The sequence below is a fragment of the Corticium candelabrum genome, chromosome 19 (genome assembly GCF_963422355.1).
Source record: "Corticium candelabrum chromosome 19, ooCorCand1.1, whole genome shotgun sequence".
NCBI classification, from domain to species: domain Eukaryota; kingdom Metazoa; phylum Porifera; class Homoscleromorpha; order Homosclerophorida; family Plakinidae; genus Corticium; species Corticium candelabrum.
Genome location: NC_085103.1, coordinates 3,970,954 through 3,998,753, shown reverse-complemented (window position 1 = coordinate 3,998,753; position 27,800 = coordinate 3,970,954). Strand labels below are relative to the sequence as shown.

The 27,800-nt window shown below is 42.3% G+C and overlaps 3 protein-coding genes and 2 long non-coding RNA genes across 5 annotated transcripts in view; 4 read left to right on the top strand and 1 right to left on the bottom strand.

Annotated features, from left to right (window-relative positions):
- Positions 1 to 52: 52 nt before the first annotated feature.
- On the top strand, positions 53 to 1,495 carry LOC134195033 (uncharacterized). Its single transcript, XR_009972285.1, has 3 exons — positions 53 to 334; positions 396 to 631; positions 733 to 1,495. It is a non-coding gene; the product is annotated as an uncharacterized LOC134195033 (long non-coding RNA).
- A 622-nt stretch (positions 1,496 to 2,117) lies between these two features.
- LOC134194713 (uncharacterized) lies at positions 2,118 to 3,190 on the bottom strand. The gene is made up of 2 exons (XR_009972231.1): positions 3,058 to 3,190; positions 2,118 to 2,988 (listed from the first exon to the last, which is right to left on the bottom strand). It is a non-coding gene; the product is annotated as an uncharacterized LOC134194713 (long non-coding RNA).
- LOC134194711 (diacylglycerol kinase beta-like) lies at positions 2,655 to 17,527 on the top strand. The gene is made up of 24 exons (XM_062663655.1): positions 2,655 to 2,750; positions 2,844 to 2,980; positions 3,050 to 3,578; positions 3,645 to 3,694; positions 4,742 to 4,816; positions 4,878 to 4,997; positions 5,055 to 5,078; positions 5,297 to 5,381; positions 5,449 to 5,537; positions 5,600 to 5,716; positions 7,462 to 7,560; positions 7,666 to 7,752; positions 7,819 to 7,895; positions 7,958 to 8,032; positions 8,105 to 8,190; positions 8,259 to 8,306; positions 9,420 to 9,461; positions 9,531 to 9,600; positions 9,775 to 9,868; positions 9,924 to 9,988; positions 10,820 to 10,910; positions 16,904 to 17,063; positions 17,134 to 17,254; positions 17,311 to 17,527. Exons 1-24 carry the CDS (start codon positions 2,693 to 2,695, stop codon positions 17,507 to 17,509), a joined length of 2,598 nt encoding a protein of 865 aa, XP_062519639.1. The 5' UTR covers positions 2,655 to 2,692; the 3' UTR covers positions 17,510 to 17,527.
- Positions 17,528 to 17,733: 206 nt separating this feature from the next.
- Positions 17,734 to 20,776, top strand: LOC134194712 (ETS domain-containing protein Elk-4-like). The gene is made up of 5 exons (XM_062663656.1): positions 17,734 to 17,851; positions 17,941 to 18,022; positions 18,836 to 19,063; positions 19,117 to 19,386; positions 19,449 to 20,776. The coding sequence occupies exons 1-5, from the start codon at positions 17,831 to 17,833 to the stop codon at positions 20,507 to 20,509; spliced, it is 1,662 nt and encodes a 553-aa protein (XP_062519640.1). The 5' UTR covers positions 17,734 to 17,830; the 3' UTR covers positions 20,510 to 20,776.
- Positions 20,777 to 21,721: 945 nt separating this feature from the next.
- Positions 21,722 to 27,800, top strand: part of LOC134194881 (protein adenylyltransferase SelO, mitochondrial-like) — a 14,910-nt gene continuing 8,831 nt past the window's right edge. The window contains exons 1-8 of the mRNA XM_062663862.1: positions 21,722 to 22,091; positions 23,399 to 23,537; positions 24,947 to 24,980; positions 25,036 to 25,147; positions 25,214 to 25,337; positions 26,701 to 26,816; positions 27,007 to 27,110; positions 27,178 to 27,298. Coding sequence (XP_062519846.1) covers positions 21,766 to 22,091; positions 23,399 to 23,537; positions 24,947 to 24,980; positions 25,036 to 25,147; positions 25,214 to 25,337; positions 26,701 to 26,816; positions 27,007 to 27,110; positions 27,178 to 27,298 — 1,076 coding nt within the window. The 5' untranslated portion in view covers positions 21,722 to 21,765. The remainder of the gene's footprint in view (positions 22,092 to 23,398; positions 23,538 to 24,946; positions 24,981 to 25,035; positions 25,148 to 25,213; positions 25,338 to 26,700; positions 26,817 to 27,006; positions 27,111 to 27,177; positions 27,299 to 27,800) is intronic.

Here is a 27,800-nt window from a genome sequence, read left to right as displayed (position 1 = left end):
ACATACCCATCCCTACATACCCATCATTTTCTCAAAATGTTTTTGGACTTGTATAGAGAGAGTTGCAACATGACGATTTGGTCACGTGATGTTACGGGCGCCATTTTGTGTCCAGTTGCGCACTGAACGGATCCGGGAAATCAAGAGATAGTCGCTTTGTGTAGTCGTTGCTTGCAGAACGCCTTGCTGTTGCGCTTGGGGATGCAGCAATACAACTGAAAAATGGTACAAGCCGTGTTGCTTTCCAAAAAACCTTGCAAGAAGGAAGATCTCGGAGGCGAAAGTGAGGCGACGTTGTTGGACGTCATCTCTGACGAGCTTATTTCTCTACTAGGTAATGTAAAAGGCATGAAAACTTTTAGGGAGTGTTGTTTCTTTACTTGTTTTGCTTTTAGGCTCATTTTGACGAGTCTCTATTCGAGAATTGCACGCAGAGCCGACAGGAAGAGAAAGCTGAAAGGAAATACAGTATGTCATTGCGACGATATTCCCTCATCGCAAAGCTGACTTTCAGAGAAAGTCTCCTTTAATTAGGACGAGGATTAGATCCGGAATCAAGAGCTCCCCTCGTCTTGTTGGATCATTCCTACTGTTTTATGGACGCCGGGAGCACAAGTTTCTTCAAATGACGGTAAGCAATATACAAAATATATGAATTTGGACTTGTGATGAAATTAATGCACTTTGTTCTCTTTGTCAATTATTAAAACATTTATTTGTTTGTTCTGCCAGGAGAGGAGGTTGCAGTTGATGATACAGGAAAAGTAATTGTGTGATGATGAGGTTCCTCACTTGACATCCTGCCTCAGCTAGAATGCAAAATAATGAATTAAGGAAACTGACGAGAGAGCTAGTTTAAGCTAAACACGAGAAGAGAACAATTTTGCATCAGAAACTGAAAATAGAGGAAAGATTTGGCATTTTTTGGAAAAGACCAGCTCACCGGTTTTTCAAGAGGCCTATAGCATGAGAGGCATGCTTTGGACATCCTCAACCATTAATTAAGAACTTTGATGTGCTTGTGGATCTGTTGAATACAACCTACTTTTGAAACAGCAGCATCCATTGCCATTTGTGCGTACTCTTCAACAAAGAATGTCAATCATCTCTTAACTCTACCATAGACCATCTTCACTCAAAATTGCAGCATCTTTGTGAACAGGAGAAACGTTGCTGTTTGACAATGGATGAAATGTCCGTTACCCAGTGGTTGAGTTTGATACAAGTAGTGGTCAGAGACCAGGTCACACTGCCTGGTCAAGTTAAACATGGGCATGCCACGCACTTTTAGGTTGGGTGGGTTAGCATCACGGTGGTAGCAGATAGTTGCTTACTACTTTACTAACAATTTTACTTTTGCCACTGTTCTCATGCCTATTGTATTGGAATTATATGGTGCATGGACCATAATTGCAGGTAATTGATATGAGAGGTAATTAGAAATTAGAAATATAGTATATTTTTAATATATCAAAAATAAAGAAACTACTTTTTAAGGGTGTCCCTGTGTCCCTGCGTTGACTTATCTCAGTCTGGCTGCGCTTGTAATAACTACTGAGACAGTCCGAACTCCGAGGCAGCGCACACGGCAAATCTCACGAGTTTCACTTCCCGCTGATGCCATCACTTAGTTTTTCAAGTACCAAGGAAAGCAACGTGAGATCTTTTAAAACGACAAGTGAGCTCTAACCCTATCTATCGTCATCTGTACTCTAGAGTGCCGCTGTCGAAAAATACTCTACGTACATACAAAGTCCCTCAAAATTAGTGAAAGTGTTGTTCATAGCTATAGTAATAAGTTCCAATAACTTCAAGCTTTGTCGATGTTCGTACAATTTATACAAGAATTTTTACTACCGTCGGCTGGACACAAAATGGCGCCCATAATCCGAGTTGTCGCAACTCACTCTATACGGCTCTGGTCTGACCCTCTCTCTGAACAATCATCACTTTACCAAGTTAATAATCCGGGTTACATCCAGGTTAGCGCACGCCTATGGACTTGGGTGTCTTATTAAAAAGTTTGTTCAAAATACGGGCATTTCGAGTGTCACCTCCCATACCCGTACATATATCCGCAATGAAAAGGGTTTGATTGCTAGATATTGAATACATAGTTGATTTGAATGATGTTATTAGATATTTTTCTGATCTGCAATGCTGCTTTGATATTTTCTATCGCATTTCTAGCAAGGTAGAGTTTCTATTACAAAGACAAATCTATTCTAGTTAGCTAAGTACGTAGAAGTAGCAAGACAGACAGTATGTATGACAAAGCGGTTACTAGACTAGAAGACTCACTTTTCCTTGAACAAGAGAATTAACGGTGTATTTAGTTATTACTCCAATCGTAACTGTTGTTGCCGAGAGTTTAGTGTTACACTGTGTATACTTGAGTTTTAGCTGCTGCAAGTCTAGATGTCAATTTACACCATCACGTGAGATGCAGCTGTAGACTGAGTGTCCAGTCGGCCACTTCTCTGTAGACGGAGAAAGACATAGAAACATGTTATAATTACATGCCAACAATCACATATTTATTTGACTAATTGTTTTGTTGAAAAAACAGAGAAGTAACTTGAGTAGGCGTGGCGAGCTGCGCAACACCAGTCAGGTATCACTTACCCAATAGCTCGTAGGCTTGCCTTGGTTGGTGGCGGTGAGGATTCGACGACTTCAACGAGTAGTGAGGATGTCTCACTCGCGAATGACGCCGGACGACTTCGTCAAGCTGCAGGAATACGCAAACTGTGCGTTGTGTTTGCTAGACTCCGTCACTTTGCGGTTCTACCCTACAACCCGTTTTTGTTGATGACTTGCTTTTTTCTCCTCCTCTCTTTTAGTCTCTCAGTGCAAACTGAAGGACGCTATTAGCGCCATTGCGTCGGCGACTCTGTCGCAAGAAGCGCTCAAGGAGTTCACCGAGATGGCGGCTGCAAACGAGCTGCAGAGAATTTCGTCCGAACTCATCGCCAGCGAGGTGGGAATCTGCACAAAATCGTTATCTCTAGGCGTTAGGTCTAAGTAGTTCTTTGTATGCGGTCGGTAGGACCTCACTTTCGAGCAGTTCTCCGACTTCCTTCGTTTCTACTTGACGGCCGATGTTGGAGTCGACATTGCTCGACGTTTGTTTGGCTCGTTGAATCGCACAACGAATAGACGCAGGTCGAAGGTGAAATACGAGTTGCGCCAGAGTTCCGCCGGCGTAGCAATCGTACGCAACATGAACTCTATACTAAAACAAAAAGCCGTGGAGGCGTTTACTAATCCGTATGGAAAGAAAGTGTCGAGCAATAAGAAGAAAAATGTTCCACCGAAGCTGGAGAAACGGTCGTCGACGAAAACTGCTCTGACGGCTGCTGCTATGGGTGCATCTGCAGCTCTGCATGTTGTTGGGTCGTCGGATAATGGGCGTGGTGCAGTTTGTTCTGTTCCAGTTCCTGATGAGGCAGTCTGTGCCGTATCTCCGACATCTGTGGGGGAGTTGCCTGCAGCTTCTGATGCCGTTGTGTCGTTGCAAGATGTTGTCTGTTTCCTTTGTCTGTTGGAGAGCGGATCGCCTAGTGACAAACTGGGATGTAGGGATGCGTTGTAGATGTTTGGTTGTGATAAGGTGGAGTGATGAGTATTGTGTGTTATTGCAGTGTTGTTTAGGTTCTATGACCTCGACAACAGTGGCTACTTGGAGAGAGAGGTAATTACGAGATGTTGGACTGCATATTCATGTATGCATTAACAGACAGGCAGATGCCAATGCAGTGCGCGCGCACACACCCCCCCCCCCCCCACACACACACACACACACACACACACCAAAGATACAGACAGAATAGTAAATCTTAATTAATGCTAGAGAAGAAATTCTTGTAGATCGAAGTTTTCAATTTGCATGGACAGTGCATGTGATTCGAAATCAATTTTTAAAATGGCAGGTATAGATTTGATGCATTTCAATTCTGTGCCAGTCTTATTTGTTAGCTTGGTGTGTGTGTGTGTGTGTGTGTGTGTGTGTGTGTGTGTGCACGCGCGCGCGCCTAAATGTCAGGAGCTGCTTCTCTGTGGTCACGCCCCAACTGTTAAGCTGGGCCCTGTGTGCTACTCAGGGAACTTTGGGCTTGCGCTGTGTGCTGTGGTTTAATTTGGTTAGAGAGTACGCTTGGAGAATGGAAACATCTGGGACCTTGCAGGGTTGCAAGCTCAAGTCACATAATTTCATTAAGAAAGAAACTTACACACAATTGCCTCTTTTGACTCAGGAGTATAAATGAGTACCTGGTCTTTGACTGGGGTGGCTAAGGCCTCAGACTGCGAAAAAGTCCATCAGCCACTGGGGTACGGGTGGGACTTTGGGTGCCCACGCCACAGTTGGCGTCACAGTCGGTGCTCTTGCGAGCACCTAGCCAGGCTCCTGGAGATTGCTTAGGACGGCCCGTAGCTCCTACTTAGTGCACAGGAACCCAGCCATCTGGTTGGGGGCATTACCGTTTAACGGCAGCTCCTTATCCATTTGCCATTTGTGTGTGTGTGTGTGTGTGTGTGTGTGTGTGTGTGTGTGTGTGTGTGTGTGTGTGTGTGTGTGTGTGTGTGTGTGCACGTGCATGTGTGCATGCGCGTGCATGTGTGCATGCGCGTGCACGTGTGTGCACGTGTGTGTGTGTGTGTGTGTGTGTGTGTGTGTGTGTGTGTGTGTGTGTGTGTGTGTGTGTGTGTGTGTGTCATTGACTCTTTGTAACATTTATAGGAATTAGGCTGCATCTTGGATCAGATGATGACAGTAAGTGCTTGCCTGGGCTGGGACACAACAGAGCTAAGACCGGTGCGCATATTCCCTACACACAGTCACTGACAACACTCACGTTTTCCTTTTTTCTCCATAGATTCTTGAAGAGATGCTGCAAGAGTTGGATTTGAATGACGACGGACTAATTTCAAAGGAAGAATGGATGGCAAGCACCAACTCAAAAATACCGCTTCTCGTTCTTCTCGGCATCGAGACAGTATGCTACGAGTTTATGTCAATTGATGATTTTGTACCATAAACATTGTATTTACAGAATTTGCAGGAAGGTGGGCACAGAGTGAGTCAATATTATCTGCATACACGATGTATCTTGACCGATTTGTCTGCACTATGTGTGGCTGTCGTTGAGTGTTAGTCGAGTTTCGTATTTTCTTTCTTGCCAAACTTTGTGTGATTGGGTGCTTGTCTTTCTTCTTGTTGTCTCTTGTTTGTCTGCATGTTTGCTTTCTTGATTGATGTATGTAGCTCAGGCTAAACTTTAGTTGACCGTTTTAGTGGCGCCTCAAGCGTTTTCACTCAAGTGTTCACTGCAACTTGTGTCGGAATCACCTGCTTTATGAACAAGGCTTCAGTTGCAATTGTAATATTCAAAGTCGTAAATAATTTTGCGCTCTCTTTGTATTCACGCTTTGCATTCGTCGTCGCAGTATGCAGGCTTGTTGTCCACGAGAGATGCTTGGTTCGTTTTAGACAGAGTTGCATCAGAACGTACGTCAAGTCGCGTAAAACCACCGAGGTAATATGCAGCATGTGACGAGGTTGATTCGTTGTTTGCTACTCTGGGAGTCTATGTTGCAGGTGATGTTACACCACTGGGTGGAAGGTAACTGTCTGGGCAAGTGCAGTTGCTGCGAGAGAACGATCAAGAAACGAAAGATGCTCAGTGGGCTGACCTGCAGTTGGTGTCATCGAGTGGTGAGTGTACTCTAGCACACATGTACATACTACATACTCACATTAACATTCCCGGTAATCGGACATTATTCCAACAAACTGGTCTCAAGGGGGAGTGTAGCGTGGCATGGGCTAGACTGGGCTATAGCCCTCCAGCATTTGTAGGCGTGGTCTTGAAATTTGTGGACTTTAATAAATGCTTGCAAATGCGTTTTAATTAAATATCAGGATACTGAGGTTTCACATGTAAGTCACGTGTCCATGTAGTATGAATTTGGATCTAATGGACAAAGGTGTTTGATATTAATTAAATTAATTAATTGAGTAAACTTATAAGTGATTCTTAGAACGACTACATTTAATTGCAGTATAGTGTGGAGTATCCGGCAACTGTTGGCTAAACACAAACGTACAGTACGGTTTCCATGTTGAAATGACGTGCTTTTTGGCAGGTGTGGCCAAGTTGGTGCCTTGGTGTGGTACGTACCAGGAATGCATCCTGGTGCCCAATGGAAATGACACGCCCATGCAGACACACCTGGGAGAGACTGCATGGTTTGAGGCTACCTACCAGTAACCTACCTACATAGTACAGACACACGTATGTTTGTATGTACATACGTACTGTTTTATAAGAGTTCATAAGACTGAGTGATAATACGGAATACATTGAAACTAGTATACTATAATTTTTGTTTCACTAATCGTAGCTGATAAATTGATGTTGTCACTATTGCTTGAGGCCACGGGGTCTGTCACTTGATATAGATCTTTTCTTTTCGGCTTTTTGCTAGCAAAGGTTGCTTGAAAATGTTGGTACTTCTTGATATTCTTACCCCATGTTGATGGAGATATTTTTGTGCAATTTGTGGATACATACATACATACATACATGCATTTATACATGTGCATGCATCATCATTGTACAATACATTTGATCATGATATCTTGTGTTTAGTCACAGTCATGACGTCAGCATCTGCTTAAGTGGCTTCAAGCTTTGGTGCCAAATCTTTACTTGCTTGGTGCCCAAAACCAGCGTCTGCATGGTGGCACTGTCGCACCATAACACCAGTTGGCCACCCCTGATTTCGATCGGAAGTAATTTTTTCCAGATTATTGATACGTCCAGTGTCTATATAATAACAGATAATATTGCCATATATTAATTAATTAAATGTTTGTTTATTATATATATTTACTTGACTGCCAATGTATGACTCAACCTCAAGGAAGTCACCACATCATCATTTCATTTATCCACACTTTTGATTATCCAGACAATTTAGCTTCCACGGAAAAAGTCCAGATAATTTTGTGATTGTACCATAGCCCTGTTGGTAATTCTATGCAACATGTAAACATACTCTGGGGTAATCACCATGCATACCTCTAATCTGCATTCTGCATGAGCTAATCTAGTAGGTGTGGCTAGGAATGTTTTGTACCCACGTGTTTGACGAAGTGTGGAAATGAATTGGTTTTTCAGAAACGTTAGCTTGACTACAAAATGATGCTGAAAGAGAGACGAAAACAGTAGGAACCTACAAGTGCTGAATTTTAATTTCTTGGGAAGTGATGAGGTAACATATGATCTTATGCTTCCTCCTCCTAATTAATTAGCCAATAGGCTTAGTTTCCATCTGGGTCTTCTCTGTTAAAAACAAGCGCACACTTGCAGGACCTGCACAAAACGCCTGCATGTCGACACTTTGTGCTTGTTGTGGTGTATTAGATGAGCTCATTGTGTGGTTGGTTGTGTGCAGCTTCATAATGGTTGCGAGTCGTCGCTTCCAACTGAGTGCGATCTTGGACAGCACAAGGTCTACGTTGTGTCTCCCATATGCATACGTCCCAGCACACTGGTGAGTAACGCATGATATGTGTGTGTGTGTGTGTGTGTGTGTGTGTGTGTGTGTGTGTGTGTGTGTGTGTGTGTGTGTGTGTGTATGTGTGTGTGTGTGTGTTAGATGGGAGATGCACAAGAGGAACCCTCTGGGACAGTCGCCATTGCAAAGCACCCCAACCTCTTGTCCGAGGAGGGATTTCGTCTCCAGGTGAGAAACCATTGATTGTCAACCAATTAAATATTGTTTATCAATAATTTTGATTTTGTAATTCAGATTTCAGATCTCAGTGAACACAGCCAACCACTCGTTGTATTTGTGAATCCGAAAAGCGGTGGAAAGCAAGGCATCAGGTGTGAAGTGATTTACTGTACCTGGTTATTTATATCTATGTGATAATCACAGCATGTTGTAGGGTATTTCGGCAAATGCAGTATCTGTTGAATCCACGACAAGTCTTTGATCTGACCCAAGGAGGTCCCACTCCTGGGTGAGTTTTTGGTTAGTTGATTGATGATGGCAACATTGGTAATCGCATTAACTAATGAAAACTACATTTCAGGTTGCAGTTTATTGGCTCGCTTCCCAACAGTCGTGTTCTCTGTTGTGGTGGAGATGGCACCGTCGGCTGGATTTTGTCTGCTCTAGGTGACAGAAGTTGATATTTAGTGTCAATTTCGATGACATATTGTAGTGAAGTGATCTACATCTTGTAGATAAAATGAAACTAGAGACCAAGCCACCAGTAGGCGTCTTGCCTTTAGGTAAGACTTGGTGATATTAATTAAATTGTTATATTTTGAGCGCACAATTCCTTGTTTACATGTAGTAGTCTCTGTCTTTTGTGATTTGCTCGTTGTGATTTTGTGTGGGTGGTTGTGTTATGCAATTGTTTACTTTAGTATGTGAATTAACATAGGCACTATTACTCTCATTTCCAGTCCTGTTGGTAAAACAAAAGGTGTGCAGGAAAACGTGCAGCCAAACATCCTTAACAAATCCGCACATTTACAAGTTACTGGCAGACTAGGGTTTACTCATCTTACAAACTTTGTAATGCAAGAGTCGTCATCTAGAGGTTGTTGAGTTACTGTGATTAGTGCTTTTTGGAATGTCTTTGGTAGAACGTTTTTGGTAGGTAGTCTAGCTGCTTTGGGGCATAGTAAAACCTGTAGTTCAACCATCTCATTAGTGCAACCACCTGGCTATAGCGCCTATTATTCTGTCCACGAAGTCTTTGTAATACAAACTGCCAAACTTCATTAGCGACTACTGTCATTGTGGCCAAGTCATATCATATAACCTCAACCTCAACCTCTGTGAGTAGACATACAGGATGCAACTTTCCTAATTAGCAGGCTTGACTGGGAGCAGAGCACATCAGCCTTTATACAGAATATTTAGTGTTTAGAAGCTTGACGCCAGCTTTGCATTTCACTAGAAGAGTATTATCTCTGGTGTTGTACATGGCCATGAAAAGACGCAAAGAGCTCAACCAGATTGAAATTGACTTTGAGGTTGGTAAAACCGAGATTCAGAACATCACCAAACGGAAAGCCGAAGTCATGGAAGCTTTTGGTGGTGGCGCTCTATGTGATGGCATGTCCATTGACAATATTGATGGCAATGCTAATTTTGTCTGTCTCTGATGGGAAATAAGAGTGTACTGAGTACTTCTGTAATTTGACCGACAAATGGACACACAGTCTGATGGGAGTGTGGCCAAATGGTGATGAGAAATAAGACAGGCAGATAGACAGAATGAATGAGTAGGACTGTGGTTGAAAGTCAGCTATTTCTAAAGTGTTATATTTATAAATGTAGACAGCTTTAGGTTTTAACTTGATCATGTCAGAAATACCTTAATTATTTTTTAGGAACTGGAAATGATCTTGCTCGATGCTTAAAGTGGGGTGGAGGTAATGTTAACTCGTTTTTACAGTTTCTATCATGAGGCTAGATGGTATGGTATGTTCTGTGTGTTGTAGGCTACGAAGGAGGAAGTCTAGACAAGGTTCTTTTACAAATGGCCAAAGCAGAGACGATATACTTAGACAGGTTTGTGACATGAGTTTGCTCTAGAGTGATTTGATGGATTGACAGTATATGTGACAGTATTACTATATGTACATCAGTAAGTGTGACGGTATGTGTATCAGTATGACAGTCTACATGTTTAGGGGTGCATGTTTGTCAATAGCTTTAATTTTGTGTTACTGTGTTTATTTCCAGGTGGAAAATTGAAGTGAATAACCTTCCAGAAGCTGCTGTGGAGGGTGACAAGGTTCCCTATAGTGTGATGAACAATTACTTTTCTGTTGGAGTGGTGAGTAGCCTGATAGAACTTATGAATGATGTCAGTTGTATCTGGTACATTGTAGGATGCTTCAATTGCACACAAGTTTCATGTAATGAGAGAGAAACATCCAGAGAAGTTCAATAGCAGGTGATTCAGTGGAGGGGATGTTGTGGGGCTGGGTGTTAATTGAGGTTTATGTGCCCCCTTGCTTTTCCTGCTGCTTTGTTTTTGTGTCAGTCTACTATGCTGTTTGTCGTTTGTTTGATTTTGTAGTGTTGGTTTGGTAGCTTATGAAGCTATTGCATGAAACATAATTTATCATAATATTATGGATGCTAATATTATGGACTAATAGTATATAGAAAATGTTGATCTAAATTAACTGCCATACACTCTGGATATGTAAATAGACACAATCCTTCTGATACCATTGTTTTATAACCACCATCATTCCTTAAATTTGTGATAGAAGATTGCCTTGGCATTAAAATGTAATGATGCTTTTTTTACCTTCAATTAATAGGCAGAGCCAGGTGTACTTTACAGCTGCATGCAGTGAACATTACTTGCAGAAAGTTGTAAGAACTGGGAACTTTCTGTGGTCATAGACAGTCCCCCTCTTTGTATTTTTGGACTACAGTGTGACTGATGAGTATGTGAAGGTCCTATTTTGGAGAGATAATGTGAGCATCTGGACTACTCCTACACTGTTGACAGATGAGAGTGTGAATGTTTATGAAGAGACAGTAGGAGTGTGAGAAACAAATTCTTTCCCTTGCAAACTCATGACTTGGTCATTGATCATTCACTTATTTACTTGCATGTTTGTTTTTGTTTTCTATTTGTCTACCTGTGCCATCACACTTACCTTTGTGTTTACTTTACAATCTTTTATTTTTTGATGTTATCTATTTCTATGATGTTGCAAGTGCTGCCCTGGTTCAATCTGATAACAGTTAATGAAATCTTGGTGTGTAGAGTTCGAAATAAGCTTTGGTACTTTGAGATCGCGTCACAAGAGAACTTCTCTGCTTCTTGTAGAGACCTTGCAGACAAAATTTCAATTGAGGTAAGACCTTTATAGGTAAAACTTATGAAAAACAAATGGCTTCATTTGCATCTACACTAATCAAGTATAAATAGGGTTCTAAAGTCCTATGGTCATCAGCCAGAGGGCTACTATACCCATAACTCGGATATCCGACCCGTGGTAACAAAGCTAGCTGATAGAAAAAACAGCTGATATTACAGTTGGACACTAGTATCCCTCCTATTGCTAAAGCATGCTTGAAGAAGAAGAATAGTAAAAATTATTTGCACGCGTTTGATGGGTTAATGCCTGGCGAGTGTGTAAAGGAGTGCAGACGTTTGGGTTGGTAAAGTCATGCAGTAGCTGCTGGCGATCTTGAACAAATGTGACTTAACTTTGTAATGTATTTGCTCTCATTAGCAAAAATATCATGCACTTTAATTAAAGTGTTTGCTGATCAAAAAGGTGTTGATTTGGGAAGAAATGAATCCATGTTTTATTGGTTAATTATTTGATGACAAAGAAACGCTAATTAACTGTCTCAGTAGTGGTTTTCCTTCTGGTATGTTAGATGTGCATATTGTCAGATAGGCGCCAAGTGCTATCTGTCATGCAGGCATTTGCATGGCAGAGGAATTGCATGGGTACTTTATAAGGGCATAGTAATTAGTCATAATGCAAATTTTAGTAATTGTTTATACCTGGGAAGTGAGTGATTGCGTAGTTCTTGCGTAGGAATGATGGATTTAGCATTTGAGTGGGTGTAAGATATTTGTCGGGTGTTGTAATACAGGAAATTGTATTGCATTGCATTTATTTAGTTTACCTTTGTGTCAACAACAGGGTCCACACTTATCATATTTCATGCCCCTTCCACAAGGTGTTGTCTTCTGGCAGGAAACTGGTCATGGTTTTGCTCATTGTCTGATCAGTTTTTTCCCTAGATTGATGGAGTCAGCATTTTGTGTGTGGTTGCCCCTAGCTGTTTACTGAGGAAGTTTCAGACAGAGTGTTGTTTTAGTCTTTCAGTTGTTGACATGGTTGCATTGATCAATATTGACACAAGTGCATAAGGTTTGACAATCATTTATGACAAAACTGACAAAGATGGTAAAATAGACTGATGTATAGTATTTTAAAAAATTTACTTTTACATTTGTGTCAACATGGAGGACAACTTTTGTAGTATCCTATCTCATGTCCCACTTCCCAAGAGATGCTAATTAGATAGGTTGTGGTGAGAAACTGGTCAAGGTTTTTGCTCATTGTCTGATCAATTTCCGTTGGTATGTGCTTGCATCTGTTTACTGTGGAAGTTTATCTGAGTAGACAGAGTGTACTCTGGTGTAGTCTCAGTTGTGACATCTTGCATTGACCAATATATATTGACACATGTGGGTAAGGTTTTGCAATCATTTAAGAAAAAATGGCAAAAATGATAAGGTAGCCATTGATGTACAGTATTAGTTGGCAGCTGCAATTATTTCTTTTACTTCACTTGTATTCCAACAGTTTCAATAAGTATCTTCTGATATACTTGCTTTTGCAGTAGATGCTACATGCAGCTCAGAGAGATATACTGACACGAGAATCAGTACTTTCTAGTTATAACGGAGAGAAACTTCTTGCAGCAGGCAATCTCAAGTGTCTATACTAACCTTTCACATGAGCTCTTTCAAATCAAGCCCAGTCAAAGAGGGAGCTAGCTTCTTTTGCTCACACCTGGCTCATTTAGTGAGTGTGTCTCCTGTTAGGCAGTCTGACCACTTGTATATCAGTAACACTTGTATATCAGAAAGACTTGTATATCAGAAATGCCCGCGTGTCATGAAAAGTCTGGCTACATGCAGGAGTATAACACGGGGAGGGGGTCTGGCTACACGAGGCTACAGTTTGACAGTTGCAGGGAAGTTTGATTTGGGCCATTCCAGCATGGCTCAGGATCGACTGGGCCTATACATTCAACTGGGCCTACATTCACACAGCCTTTCAAAAGCTGACCCGTGTTGACTCGGTTACAAGTGCTCATGCGTGTGAGCGGGCTATAACTCTGGCTTACACTGTAAGTCTGAAGGATGTACACCTCTATTACAGTAAAGCAATAGAGCTTAGTTATAGGTTAATGTATATGCTGTGTAAACTTGAATGTGTAGTTAATAGTCTTTGTCAGCTGTAGCTACTAGAATCAAATGCAGATTGAGTTGTACGTATGCCAAGCTGCTCCTATAATTACACATGCAATTACTTAGTATGCAGTTTACTTCACTGAGCTGTGACACACACACACACACACACACACACACACACACACACACACACACACACACACACACACACACACACACACACACACACACACACACACACACACACACACACACCAGTTGACACTCTAGCATATATTTACAACAAGAAGCAGGGCCAGAACTTTAGCACTTTGATTAAAGTGCAATAACTGAATCCTGATGATCGCTGTCAAAGGTCAAAGGTTGTTTGTTGATGTGTCTAAAATAAGTATGATCAACAGGCCCAATTGCTGTAGTGTGAAGTTTGCCTTCGATTCTTACAATTCACATATTTCTTACAGCTTACTGTGGTTTTTTGGTCAGACTATATATAGCCCAAACAGACATGATGATTATGGTCTGACAATTCAACAGATTGATGCATTTCCACTTATGTATTATTATAAAACCTCGATTTAAATAATGCAGCAGTAATTGTTGATATTGGGGCAACTTTTTGAGTGCATGATATTAATGACATCCAGCTAGTACACATTGTGTTGGCTGAACGTGCCAGACACCCTAAGTAATAGTGCATATTTTCTACAGATTGTCTGACCTTTCTCTCTGTTTGTCTTCATGAATGTTGATGGTGGTTTGATATGCTCTATGGTGGTCTTTGATTAGGTTGGAAGGTGTCATGGGTCAGTGCCATGCTGTTGTATAATCTAATGGTAGAGAAAGGTCAATCACATTGTTATCTGAAAAGATAGACAAAACTGGAACTGTAATATGATGATCCTGAACTGAGAAGGCATAGGCAAACTGGAACTAATCATGAACCTAGAAGATGGACCACCTCCACTATTAGTTCAGCTGTCATAGGAGAGATGCCAGCAGTCCAAGATGGACATTGAGATATATGACAATGTTGCAGAGAAAATACCAACACTACAGTAGTGTAATAGTAACAGCAGCAGGGATAGGAGGTCCATTACCTACACCATGCATGTAAATGTCCATTGGTAATTGGAGCAACCTTCTGGTGCCAACACTAGCATGCCACTGAACAGTGAAGACTTACCAAATTGTCACTGTCTGTTTTATTCAGACATATAAGATTTTGTTGAGGTAAACACATTTATTCATAATATTTTTCTATGTTTGTACAATCGTTGTTGCAGTGTGTATACCAATTATTGAACTTTTTAAAGAGTAAATGCATTAAAACTGGTTATTGCTTTTTCTATTGCACAAATTTTCCTCGCTGGATTGTTTATGAATTTTTGGACAGTGGAAAAGTTTTGATTGCCAAAGTGAGTGCCACAGTGTGACTTCCAGTTGTATGAAAGATTTGTTGCTTTGCCTTGTGATGTAGCTGAAGCATTTAGCCGAAGCATGTAGCTACACATGTACAGTATCTGATGGTTGATAAGGCAACTACCCAAATTCGCTTAGTTCTATAATACTTTCCTTGTAAAATCATGCTTTCTGTGGCTCCAATCTATATCAAGGCGGAATGAGTCGCTCTGTACTTTCAGTTCATTTTGCACTAAAAAGTTGACAGTAGTTGAATTTTTCCTGGATGTGGTGTGGTATTGATTTGTGTGGTGTGAGGGCAGCAGTGTGGATGTTTGTGGATGTCATGAAATGCTACATATCCTAAACCCTAACTGGTAACCCTAACTGTAGGATAGTAACCAGAAATCTGGTTGGGATGGAGTTCCCAAATGATCTCAAGTCTGGATGTAGGTGGGAATGCTTGGTTTTTTTTATAAGGAACACAGATGAGGAGACTAGAGAGGATGAGTCATAAAATATTAGAGAGGATGAGTCATAAAATATTAGAGAGGATGAGTCGTAAAATATTAGAGGATGAGTCATAAAATCTTAGGTACCTTGAATACCCCTTAGTTGCTTAGCTTTTTGTTTTCAAATTAGAAGAAATGCAGAGATTCAGAGTGCAAGAAACAGTGTTCTATGCGGATGTTTACATTAAAAATTCATGTGTTATACACATGCATATGAATCTAGTTAGTCGTATCTGTTTCAGTAGCTGGTCTAGCAACAAGCTGGTGGCAAACTATGCTATTGAATAGAAATCTTTATGGGATTGATCATGCAGTGAATTGTTATGAGTGATGGGACACCCTTTGGACTGCATGGGTCTAGCTTTTTCAATCTCTTCCGGTCTTCTCTAGAGGAGGAAGAGGAGTTTGATTGGGTTGTCCTCTTTCAGAAAACATTTCCACCTTGTTTCAGACTTTAGCAGTTCTACAGCTGGAAGAGACTGTCGGGCTTGGTTAGTAATATTATTGTGTGCACATCTGTTATGAGCATAAGAGATATGATTGTTGATTGTGGCAGTTCTCACCACAGATTTGTATACTACTGTTGTGGCTGCCAGGACCTGACTAGGGAGAGATAACACTGCAAGAGAATTACATTAATTAAGGGACATGTTAGTATATGTCATTATCAGTTATAAGAAAAAGACGTTTGAGAACAGAAGCCAGAGGCCACTGTGATGTATATACAAACAGAGACTAGGCTCCTGTGTAAGAAGACATCACCAGTAACTTTCTTGCTTCTCTGTTTCTCTCACTCACTCACTCACTCACTCACACTCTCACTTTATTTCAAAAAATATTGGTAAAAGCGCAAGAGGAGAAACTACAAGAAAAACAGCCATCAATAGCTCCTGTTATACGGCAATCTAACAAATCACTTTTAGTAGTGTCTGCACCAAATTACCTTGCAGAGATAGAACTAATTGAGCACTTGCTGTTGGACAAACAAGCATTGGAGTTCATTACATAGAGTAGATTGAATCGGCGAGACTGAAAGCAAACCATATATGACTCTTTGTCTGTAATTCTATTTGAGTTGACCAGTCATCATTCTTAGTGATAAAAAATGTTGTGAAAATTTGTCCAACAACTCTTCTGCATGATTCCCCCAATGGCCACAGACTTCTGAAGCTATTGAAATGAAAAAGGTACTTTAGACTCTCTGACTTCGACAATACTTTCTAGATTTCTGTTTTTCTCCTGCTGCATCAAATCCTAGCGTGTGTACTATACTACAAGCAATGGATTGCTTTACGACCAGGTGGTCCTGGTGGGCAATTGAGATGTCAAGAAAGCTTTCTGTCATCTTTGCGATTGGCAATGGCAGACAGTTATTTGTCTTTGAATGGTGCTGTTAGCTTTTCACTAAGAGATATTGTCATGTCAAAGAAAACACGGTGATGAACAGAAACTCCAACTCACTCACTCACTTGCAGTGCAAGAGCTGGTAGGAAACAATGGCTGAAAACCTTCTGCCAACAGTATCAAACCTTGTCAGAGTTTTGATTGTCTAACTCATAATGGGCTTTTGGTTGCTATAGCCATGAAGTTCAAAGACCCAATTAGTAAGAGAACCTACTGTGTGTTGGAATAATACTTATAATAATCAATTGTGGTCCATGGGTGGACTTTGTTTGGTTGAACATGATCACTGTAGTAACATAAAGTGGTATAGGGTGAGGAAGTTACTAATTGTTTTCATATGACTGGACTTGACCGGTTAGAGCTAAATTATTTCTATTCCAGTACCACAAAGGGCATATGTAAACATAAAGTGCATCCCCTTGAACAGCTAGTCATGTTATTGGGAAAATGCATGCTAGGGCAGCAGTGGGGACAACATAACACGGGTAATTGACATAATGATATGGCTTGTGACTTTATGATGTAATGGGGCTGCAGTTGGCATTATTGATGATATACATTTTTGTAGTGATTTTGTTAATTGGTATTTTAGTGTGATGGGCAGTCGTTGCAATTGGCAAAGAGATCATTGGAGGGCATCGCCATATTGAATATTCCATCAATCTATGGTGGCACAGCACTGTGGGGTAGCAGCAACGAAAGTCAATCCACAACAAGAGAGACATCACCTTCTGCAGCCTATCGACTACAAGGTTGGAAATTTCCCTCCAAAAATTTTTCTACTCAAATTTTAATTAATATTTTGGATTTAAACGTGTGTAGCTATGGATGATAAGTTACTGGAAGTAGTAGGCGTGCAAGGTGCTCTTCACATGGGGCAGATTCGGATGGGATTCAAACAATCGGGCATCCGACTGGCTCAGTGCTCGATTGTCACTCTCAGGTACCCACTTATACTCCTCCCTTTTTTCAATACAGTCAATTATCTAAACGTTATAGGACAAGCTCTATGCTGCCAATGCAGATAGATGGCGAGCCGTGGATGCAGCAGGCGTGTGAGGTGACCATCTCGCATCTCAATCAGATGCCCATGCTGCAGCAACGACTTCCCGCACGTCATCAACGGTCTGCTCCGTTGAGTTGTTGCTGCGGTCTCTTTCGAAAGCGTCACGACAGTCTCTCGACGAGAGACTCATGAAGTTGGGGAAAAGATGGCGGAAGCGTGTGACGTAATTAGTTGACATGCGTACTAGCGTCGGCACGACCGTGCATACCGACAAATTAGATGCGACATCCGATTCCGTGATTATATACGTCAATCATTTGCATGTTCGTGCGTCTTCTAACTTCCCATATAACTCGATTATCGAGCTAGCTAATCAGCGAGCTCGTCGTATATATGTGGTACCACGGTCTAGCACGGTTCATATCTCGCTGTGAAGCTGTCGTACGCAGTTGTCATTGAGTGCTAGACGTTTGCGTAGAATTGCGTATTTGTGTGTGCTGAACGTACATCATAATGAACACAACACTGTGCCAGGTAGGCGCGCGGTTTAGCCCACAACGGCTTGCTCAACTCGCGGGGCGTTCCGACATCTTGTGATTCACTTCCATCATGTTGTTTTGCAGCTTGGACGTTCGTTCATGTCGGTCGGCGAGCCGACAATGCAGACGGAGACCGATGTGGAGAGGATGCCGGAGAGCGTTGTAGGTAAGACAGAATGCGCGCAGCGTTTGTGTTTCGTGCCGCGCGCGGTGCCAACTTCCCTCATTCTGTGATGGCGCCGAAAGTCCAGCAGTCGACGAAAGCGACGATTTTGCGTCGTTGCGAGTGCGGGATTGTGAGTTTAGTGTGGAGTCTCGTTCTCATACTTTGCATTCTTCATATCTTCCGTAGGGACGTGGGTCAACACGGTAGGGATTCAGAGATTTCGAGGTTATCGCGGAACGACTCGCTCGTGTTAGTCGGCGACGTATCACATTGCTACAGTGTGTTTTTCGTATCCGGTCGGTCGGTTGGCATGCTTAGTCACTCACGGGAGAGATGTGAGCTGTTTGCGTAGACGTGAGCTGTTTGCGTAGACGTGGCGGGGCTTCTAGCATGTAAATGTAATTGGGTTTATTAGGGACAAGCGTCAGGGGGTAATATGTGGGCGACGGGAAGGCGGTGAGTGTTTTGTCAGACGACGTCCGTAGAACTGTAGGAATCCTTTGTTGAGCGCCCCAATATTTGCTTGTTAGGAAGAGCGGTGGCTTCCCATCCTGCACTCGGAGTTATGGGGTTAATTGTTCCGGAGGTTTATTTGTTGAATAAATTCTGAGATGTCTGTTTTCCAAATATAGTGGTAATTCACAGTAATTTATTAAACGTCACAGTCATTGAAGTTGGCACACTGCTCTAACCTACTGTATTATGGTCACACTGTTTAATAAAATGCTGGCATTTGGACACCTGGGCTGTAACATTTTCCAGAGGGTCAGATAGCAGATTGTTGAACACCACTTGGGTTGTGGTTGTTTGTAGGACCAATGGAGCAGATGACTCAGTTGAGTGCTCTGGGTGGGCTGAGCTTGTCTTTTGAACCTGGCTATGTCAACAGTATGACAGAGGGAGAGCCCATATGGAAGAGTGTGTGTGAGGTCGATGAACCTACTGAGCTGTCCAATCTGTCAGCCACCATCTGTGATCCTTGTGTGAGAGGTGGGCAGCAGACTCCATTGACTCCTTACTGCTATGGTGGTACTCCTCAGGGTGAGTAAATCAGATCTTATTCTCGAAGTCTGTTGCAAACTGATGATTTGCAGGTAATCCCATATATCAATCATTTGGTGTTCCAGCATGGCAGTCATTGGGTTCGATGTCTGCCATGTCTGGTGAATCTATGAACCCTCAACATAACATGGAACGACCACATTCAAGTGTGGTGTTTGGTTGTACTTACCCTCCCGATGGATGGCATCCTCACCTTAGTTTCTCACCAGAAGGTCACACTGGCACAATATCACAGATGGATAACATCCCCAGGAAACCGGGAGAAAAAGAAGGATTGCCACATGGAGTCAGACTGCCTCAACGTGAGTTGGTGATGATCCCTAGTGCTAAGTTGTGTTAATAATTTAATTTATTGTGTATGTAGGTCGTGGTGCAACTCAGTTGTGGGAATTCCTTCTGGAGATGTTGAATAAGGAGGGCAATGAATCGGTGATCTCGTGGCTGAACAAGGATATCCACGAATTCTGTGTTCTCGATCCTGACGAACTGGGCAGACGGTGGGGTGAGCTGAAGGGTCGTCCAAGGATGAACTACGACAAGCTGAGCAGATCGCTGAGATACTACTACCAGAAGAAGCTGATCATGAAAGTCCCAACAGAGAAACACGTGTACAGATTTCTTTGTTCTCCGGAGATTCTGTACGACGCACTCGGACGCAGAGACAAGAAACTGAAGAAAGGATTCATGTCCAGCCAAGACGACTTACGCTGCGAAACATCACCGTCACCAACAAATACTGACGTCTCCCACAGCAAATTAGATAGTGAAAGCTCTAACGACCACCTCCATCTTCAGTTAGAAGAAGTGGCACTGAGTAAGAGCGGCACTCAAAGTATCAATGTACTTTTGAGGAAACGTCTTCAGTCTCAGTCAAAGTCACACACTCAGCAGACGGCTCCTCTCTGGCGCCCACCCAGCCCACCGTCGCCCGCGCATCCTCACACCAACAAAATATCAACACGGCCTCATCCCTACTTGCCGCGCAGATCGTTATCAACTTCGATTCTCTCTACAAACGTTGCGAAGAGCTTTCCGAACGACACCATACCCATTCCACAACCGAGATCCGAATCTGGCATTTCGTTTCTCTCTTCGGGCATGACCTGCAGTCTCCCTGCTAACGTGTCTCTGCTGCCGTGCTTCTCGCCGGATCACTCGCCGGACGATTCTCCAAATCCAGAGAGTCCCGCTTGTTCTGATCCATATTACCCCAACTCACCACACAGCATTGTATCCGATATCAGCGACAACAGCGAAACAAAAAGTCTGATGATGGAGTTCGTCGAGAGCTGCATGAATGACAACAACTTCCTGGATCTCTTGTACTACGCTGAAAACCCGGACCAACTCCATCTCTTGCCAGACAAACTGCAGCCTTTGTCAGTGGCTGCTCTTGCTCCACTAATGCCACCTTTTAAAAACTGAAACAACTCCAAGTGTATGTACATCTACGTCTTCGTGTATCTACGGTGTCGTCTTTTCGTGTTAGTTTATCATAGTTTATCTACGTTGTCGTGTTTTAGTCGAACTCTGGTAGCCATTTGAGCAAGCATTGTAGTGATCATATATCTAACATACTGCTGTATACTGTAGCTGTAGCTAAGCTGGTTATTGTAGCAATTAGTAAAGCTGTCTACAAGAATTATGCTCAATTTTTTACAATAGACCCTAAGACTTATGAGCAAAACTGCAGTTGACGGAATTTTCAGGGCGCATGCGCGTGTGTCCTTAGTGTTGCATTTAATGTGGTCCTGCACTGGTTTCCTTTTTGTTCACTGTTTCGTCTCAATTTCATCGTCACCTGCAGCTGCTTAGTCCGTGGGCCGGGCCGTGTTCCAAAAAGATTTAAGTCAATGCATTTTAGCCTCGGCCTCCCAGACCCGTGCAGCGCCGATTCAAATTTAATTGGAAGGCCGAGGCTAGTTGCATTCGCATCTTTACGAATACAAAACTTTCTTATTACCAAATGACAACCATATCATCAAATACAGCATTTCTTTATCTGTCTTCTATTGCAAAAAGTGTCCTTTTAGCTGTCTAAATAACTTGAATACTGTATGTTCAAGCAGCGCTGACGGTCCGTCGTCCGAGGTTACACAACTGCATGATGACAGTACTGTACTGTAGGAGTATTTCAGTAAAACGTCAAGCAGACGCAACCGGTTTCGAAACAAACTTGCATAGTAGAAACCAAAAGCGCGCAAGCTTGAAGTCCTTTCTAGACATAGAGACCACCGCGTTTCAAGCTACCTACTACCTCGCGCGCGCGTTAAGAGGGGCTGCGCAAGAGACTAGCTACCTACCAGTCTGTATGCATTCCGAATCATAACATGCAGTAATATTATGGCTTTTTCTATAATTTAGACTGCTGTTATTACATGTTTTCTATTTTTAACACAAAAATGCACAAACCACGCTAGAATTGGGATGCTTGGACATCACGTGATCATGTTTTGGCATCAAACTTTGTTGCAACCGAACAACAAACACAGTATAACAGCAGATACAGTAGAAAAACTATTATAGTTTTTATTGCGTTTGTGTATAGTTAATCAAACTAAAAACAAATTAAAGTTTAAATCGTGAACAAAATTCTTCTCTGGTCACGTGGAGCTACACGCTCCCGTATGTGCGCCAGAGTGTTCTGCAATCGCGCGCTCTTGCGACGGGGTTCGCGTTCGATGGCGACGTTTGAGACTCTATGCTTTGATAACGCTGTCTTGCGCACGCTTCCAATTGACGACATAAAGGAAAACTTCGTCCGTAGAGTCCGTGGAGCTTGTTTTTCACTCATAAGTCCAACGCCAGTCAAGAAACCGAAACTTGTGGCGTTTTCAAGGTCGGCAATGGGACTTCTGGACCTTGGCGATGAGGAAATGAAGCGTGCCGATGCGGCCGTGTATTTCAGTGGAAATTGTTTGCTGTTCGGCTCTGTGACGGCCGCCCATTGCTATTGTGGACACCAATTTGGTCGCTTTGCGGGTCAACTTGGTGACGGAGCTGCCGTGTAAGATATCTGTAGTTTGCGGTTTGTTGGATATTTCGTTCGTACATAAATATTTAATTATTAGAATTTGTTGTGCCTTGGAATTCAGTGAGTTATTGCTTGGCGCGCCCTTATCAAGCCACACCATTTGTGTGTGTCTGCATTTAGCTTCCACATTCAGGGACGGCTGAAGTTCTTTTGGATTGGATGGATTTTGTATCAGACTGCTGCCATTTTGATTTTAACTGAGTATGGATTGACTACTGTGACACACGAAGGATCACGACAATGTGTATCTAGTGAGTCAACTGTAACACCGTCTGATACTATTTCTACATGAAATATTATGTCTACATTGTACGCAATGTGGATGAGGGTGACACGTGAACTTTGCGTGTGCAATGAGTCATTGACAACACCAGCCTCGGTTCGTACCCCAGACTCTGTCTCAAACCTAATGAAATTGCAAAGCATCCTTAATTGAGGGTTGATGCCCCAATCTCAATATTGAAGGGGCGATTTCCCCCTCTGGTTCTGCCACCCCTGATGTGACTAATTCCATCGTTGTTTCTAGTCAGGTTAACAGTCTATATATATATATATATATATATATATATATATATATATTTATATAGTCTACTTATATTTATTTCTTTATAACCGCCCTATGGACGGAACACAATATCTAGATATCAATGGAACTGCAACAACTAAATCTGTCAGAAATACTAAGACCACGAAGACAAGTTGAAGTACACAAAAACATGAAAGCTGACAGTTTGCTAGCACACAAGAAAGACATCGTTGTACCAGGAATGGTAGATAATGCAGACTGCTTTAATGCCTGCGATCAATGAGTAATCAGTCAGGTGAAAGGAGGACAACAGACTACAAAACCATCGCTGTACCAAAAGAGGTAGTAGAAAGTGCAGACTGCTCTGATGCCTGTGATCTTCTGAAGATAGAAGTAGTGTGTGTGTGTGTGTGTGTGTGTGTGTGTGTGTGTGTGTGTGTGTGTGTGTGTGTGTGTGTGTGTGTGTGTGTGTGTGTGTGTGTGTGTGTGTGTGTAGTTAATTTGTCACTGACACGGTAGTCTGCTTAACCATTGGAAACTCCACTGATGACCTCATGACATACGCCTCATTAATACTGTTCATTATAACAACAATGTCTTTTACCAGAATGTATGTTAAGTTTCTCCACCCGGATTTTATTGTCATACTTACATTACTGTTTTGTTGTCTCTCTGGATGGCAATGGAAAATCCGATTACAAGAGCTTGATGTTGACTAATTAATTGTGTGGTGTGTATCTGGGCTGTACTGTAGGTATCTTGGAGAGATTATCAATCAGAGTGGGCAGAGATGGGAAATCCAATTGAAGGGTGCGGGTAGGACTCCATATTCGAGGACAGCTGATGGCAGGAAGGTGCTGCGATCGAGTGTTAGAGAATTCTTGTGCAGTGAGGTGAGCAGCTGAGTGTTGAGGGTCAGTCAAGTGTGGGCGTTAAATAGTCAAGTTATTAGGTTTGACGAATAATGATGAACAAACTAACATGCACAGTTTCATTAATTAGATTGGAAACTATAGAATTGATCTTGAAGTATTGTGTCAGAGCTGCGTGTAGACAGTTCTGTTGCATTTTGTTGTTTTTATTTGAGCCATATGAGTGACTGTCTTGTATTAATTAAATAGAATCATGAGCAGAACATAACAGACAACAAATAACTTATACGTTCATACAAAGTGTTGACTGGTAATGAGACATAAGTATGTAGAGAGAAGGGAAGCGTTTTTGCATGTCATGATGTGTGTGTGTGTGTGTGTGTGTGTGTGTGTGTGTGTGTGTGTGTGTGTGTGTGTGTGTGTGTGTGTGTGTGTGTGTGTCACTGTGTGTGTGTGTGTGTGTGTGTGTGTGTGTGTGTGTGTGTGTGTGTGTGTGTCACTGTGTGTGTGTGTGTGTGTGTGTGTGTGTGTGTGTGTGTGTGTGTGTGTGTGTGTGTGTGTGTCACTGTGTGTGTGTGTGTGTGTGTGTGTGTGTGTGGCATCTTTAGCTTAGTTGGTTAGAGAGTTGCATTTGGAGAATGGAAACATCCAGGACGTTGAGGTTGTAGGTTCGTGGACGAGTACAGCTGTAATTTCCTTGGGCAAGAAATTCTCACACAATTGCCTTTCTCGACTCAGGAGTATAAGTGAGTACCTGGTCTTTGACTGGGGTTCGACTAGACTGCTGGCTTGGTAGTACATCATGCTTTATGTACAGGTACGTATCGACTTGAGGTCCAGTCCCGTGGCTGCACCAAAGTCAGTGCCCTTTGATGCTCCGGCCACTCATCAAGGGGTTTGTCAGCGCGGCCTAAAACTCTGAGTAGTGCCAGGGTCCCTACCTAGTAATAGGCAAGGGGTGCTATCTTTGAACTTTCCGAAGGGCATATCAATGTGTGTGTGTGTGTGTGTGTGTGTGTGTGTGTGTGTGTGTGTGTGTGTGTGTGCGTGTGCATGTGCGTGCGTGCATGTGTGTGTGCATGTGTGCGTGTGTGTATCACTGTGTGTGTCACTGTGTGTGCACATGTGCGTGAATCAGTCTACAGTGTACTGTGTACATGTGATCCATGTTTATGTTTATTACAACAGTGTGTATGATATGTCACTCATCCACACCACAAGGGTGAGCAGAAGGTGTGCAGATATGAATAATTTACGAACTGCCTCGTTTGCATTAATAACGTTCCTGCATTCAACCTCTTTGTAATGTTAATTAAGCTAGAAGAACATACAGTACACAAACAGGCATTTAAGCTGTATAGCAGATTTTATATTACATTTTGTGTTGCTTGCAACAGCAAAACTTAGAGACATTGTGTATGTTGTGTTAGGCAATGCATCATCTGGGCATACCAACAACACGAGGTAATCATTCTTGTATCGTTCTGTCTTCTCACTGTTATGTCTGTTTGTTGTGCAGCTGGAACGTGTGTCACATCAGACACGATGGTGCCGAGAGACAATCTTTACAACGGAAACGTAATCAACGAGAGAGCAACCGTTATACTCAGGATCGCACCCACATTTATTCGGTGTGTCCTACCGTCGTGGTAAATGCTTGTCTTGTTGTGATCCATTGTGTTTTGTTGCTCGTTTAGGTTCGGTTCGTTTGAGATTGTCAAGCCGGAAGACGCTTCTACGGGTCGCGAGGGACCGAGCGTTGGAAACAAGGACATTCTGGTTGCTCTTTTGGACTACGTCGTGTCCAGTTTTTTTCCTGATGCAAGTGGCATAGTTTGTGTTAGCTGTTTGTTATGCTAGGGTTAGGGTTAGGGACTGAACTCAGTGATGGTCAATGAAACAAAACAAAATTAAAATTTGAAAATAGAAAAATGAAAAATTGAAAACAGAAATTTGCTGGTCAATTTCAATTTTTGGCAAAAAAATGAAATCTATGACAAAAAAACTGAAATGTGAGTCAAACAATTTAAAACATGAAATTGAAATTGGAATGACTGGAAGGGTCACAGGCTGTGTGGTGGTTGTTATGAAAATTTCGCTACTTTATATATTTTTCATAGTTGTAAAACATGGGTATTATTTGAGCATGGGGCATTATTATTTCGCAAGCACAGAGACTGTTGGATAGTTCGTTTGTATACAATTACACTGCATAAACAATACAAACAAATACTAATCTAATGCCACACCGAAAAAAATTGTCAGCTTGGGGTAACCCACCCGCCCGTGTTTGGAGGGCCACTGGTAGTTTTTTTATGCATGCACATACTGAGAAATAAAAATGTCTTCTGTTGCTCTGTGCGTATCCGTGTCCGAGGGAGCACGCGTTTTGAGAGATGGCAAGATTCTTCGTGTGTCTGGAAACTGTAGACTTTGTGAGGTATTGCAGGAGGTTGGATTAGGTGATCGGGTGGACGATGTACATGGTGTGCGAACTACGACCACAGACACTTACTCCAAACAAGAGACAGTGTTAGATGATGAGGTGCAGTTCCATGCCGAGTTTAAGCATCGATACGTGTACTTTCTTTTGAGGCATCGGTCAGAAACAGAATGTATGTCCCGTCTAACATATGACAGATTTCAAAACTTCCTGCCTTATAGTAGGTGATCTTTTTAGCTCTAGTACCCATGTTGAATTTGTGTTATCAGGTTGTCAAACGTTGATGGTAAAACCATATCTGACATAGATATCAAAAAGAAATTCGCCGCCTGTCTTTTTCTGCTGCATGTTACCCTAATCAGACAATTTTTTCGGTGCGGCCTAATCTTAAAGTCTTACTGGTATGTATCCTGCATGGATCAGTTTCACTTGAATCGTATTCATGGTCTGTTGCATATGTTGAATCTTCATTGTCACTCAGTGGTTCTATCTGGGTGTCTATTTCACCTCAAACGTACACATTGATAGACACACATGCATATAACTGGGTTTGAATACTACCCCAGTTGGGGCACTAATCGAGCATGGGGCATCATTGTTTTGTTATAGGGTCACCATGGGGCACTATTGGTGGAAATACGATATATGTATGTTATCATTTGTTGTTTACCATTTTTATTGTTCAATATTGTTGTTGTTATTGTTGTTGTTTGAATGGAATTGGTTTGTGTATTTGTGTAGATCTGTTCTGAGTATGAGTATGGGTCTGAAGATCGTTATTTGGAGTTCTTCAAGGAGGTCGTTCGGGTAACCGCTCGACTGGTCGCATTATGGCAATGCGTTGGCTTTACACACGGGTGATCAATCATTTTCATTGTTCTGTTCTTTACCTTTATTCCTTATCCCATCGTTTCCCATCTTGCCTGTCATCTTGTTTTTATGTAGTCAATGTATTGATCCTGATCTCTGTATATGTTGCGGTCATATAGGTACAGATATCTTTGTGTCTATGTATCTAAACACGATTATCTTTCGAATTGATTGTAGAGTTATAAATACTGACAACATGAGCGTCATTGGATTAACGATTGACTATGGACCATTTGGCTTCATGGATCACTATTACCCTGACTATGTTCCCAATAAAACTGGTGTGAACTAACGCAAGCACTACAGCATGTAGCTCTCTACGAGGTTTTTTGTGTTGTTTTGTTGTAGATTCTGCAGGATTCTATGCATATATTAAACAGCCTGAAAGGTGTCGATGGAATCTGGAAAAATTAGCTGAAGCTCTCGCTTTGGTTTTGCCAGTGGAACGATCGAAAGCGGAGCTGAAACTGTGAGGATTGTGTTGTTTCTACTGTACCACATGATTGTGATGGTTGCACACACACACACACACACACACACACACACACACACACACACACACACACACACACACACACACACACACACACACACACACACACACACACACACACACTCCCTCTCACACACGCACACACACACACAAAATGGACAAACATCAAGCCCTCCACATCATTCGTGAATGACGTCAACCTTCAGGTTAGTTGCGGAGATAGCTCCCCCTGCCTCTAGAGACACGGCCTCCATGTGCTACAACCCACCTGGAGCTTGGTCAGAGTCATCCAGGGGCACTGACTCTGGCGCAGCTTTGGGACTGTACACCAAGGCCCACACGTACCCGTCTGCTGCATGATGTTAGGGCCAAGCCAGCGGTCACGTCCACCCCAGTCAATGACCAGGTACTCATTTATACTCCTGAGTCGAGAGAAGCAATTGTGTGTGAGTTTCTTGCTTAAGGAAATTATGCCATA

Excerpts from the sequence above, each read along its gene's own strand:
- LOC134194712 (XM_062663656.1), top strand. The coding sequence starts at position 17,831 with ATGAACACAACACTGTGCCAG. Across the intron at positions 18,023-18,835 it reads GATGCCGGAGAGCGTTGTAG|GACCAATGGAGCAGATGACT; the intron begins GTAAGACAGAAT and ends GGTTGTTTGTAG. Across the intron at positions 19,064-19,116 it reads CTATGGTGGTACTCCTCAGG|GTAATCCCATATATCAATCA; the intron begins GTGAGTAAATCA and ends GATGATTTGCAG.
- LOC134194711 (XM_062663655.1), top strand. The coding sequence starts at position 2,693 with ATGTCTCACTCGCGAATGACGCCGGACGACTTCGTCAAGCTGCAGGAA. Across the intron at positions 7,896-7,957 it reads GGTGGAAAGCAAGGCATCAG|GGTATTTCGGCAAATGCAGT; the intron begins GTGTGAAGTGAT and ends AGCATGTTGTAG. Across the intron at positions 8,191-8,258 it reads CTGGATTTTGTCTGCTCTAG|ATAAAATGAAACTAGAGACC; the intron begins GTGACAGAAGTT and ends TACATCTTGTAG.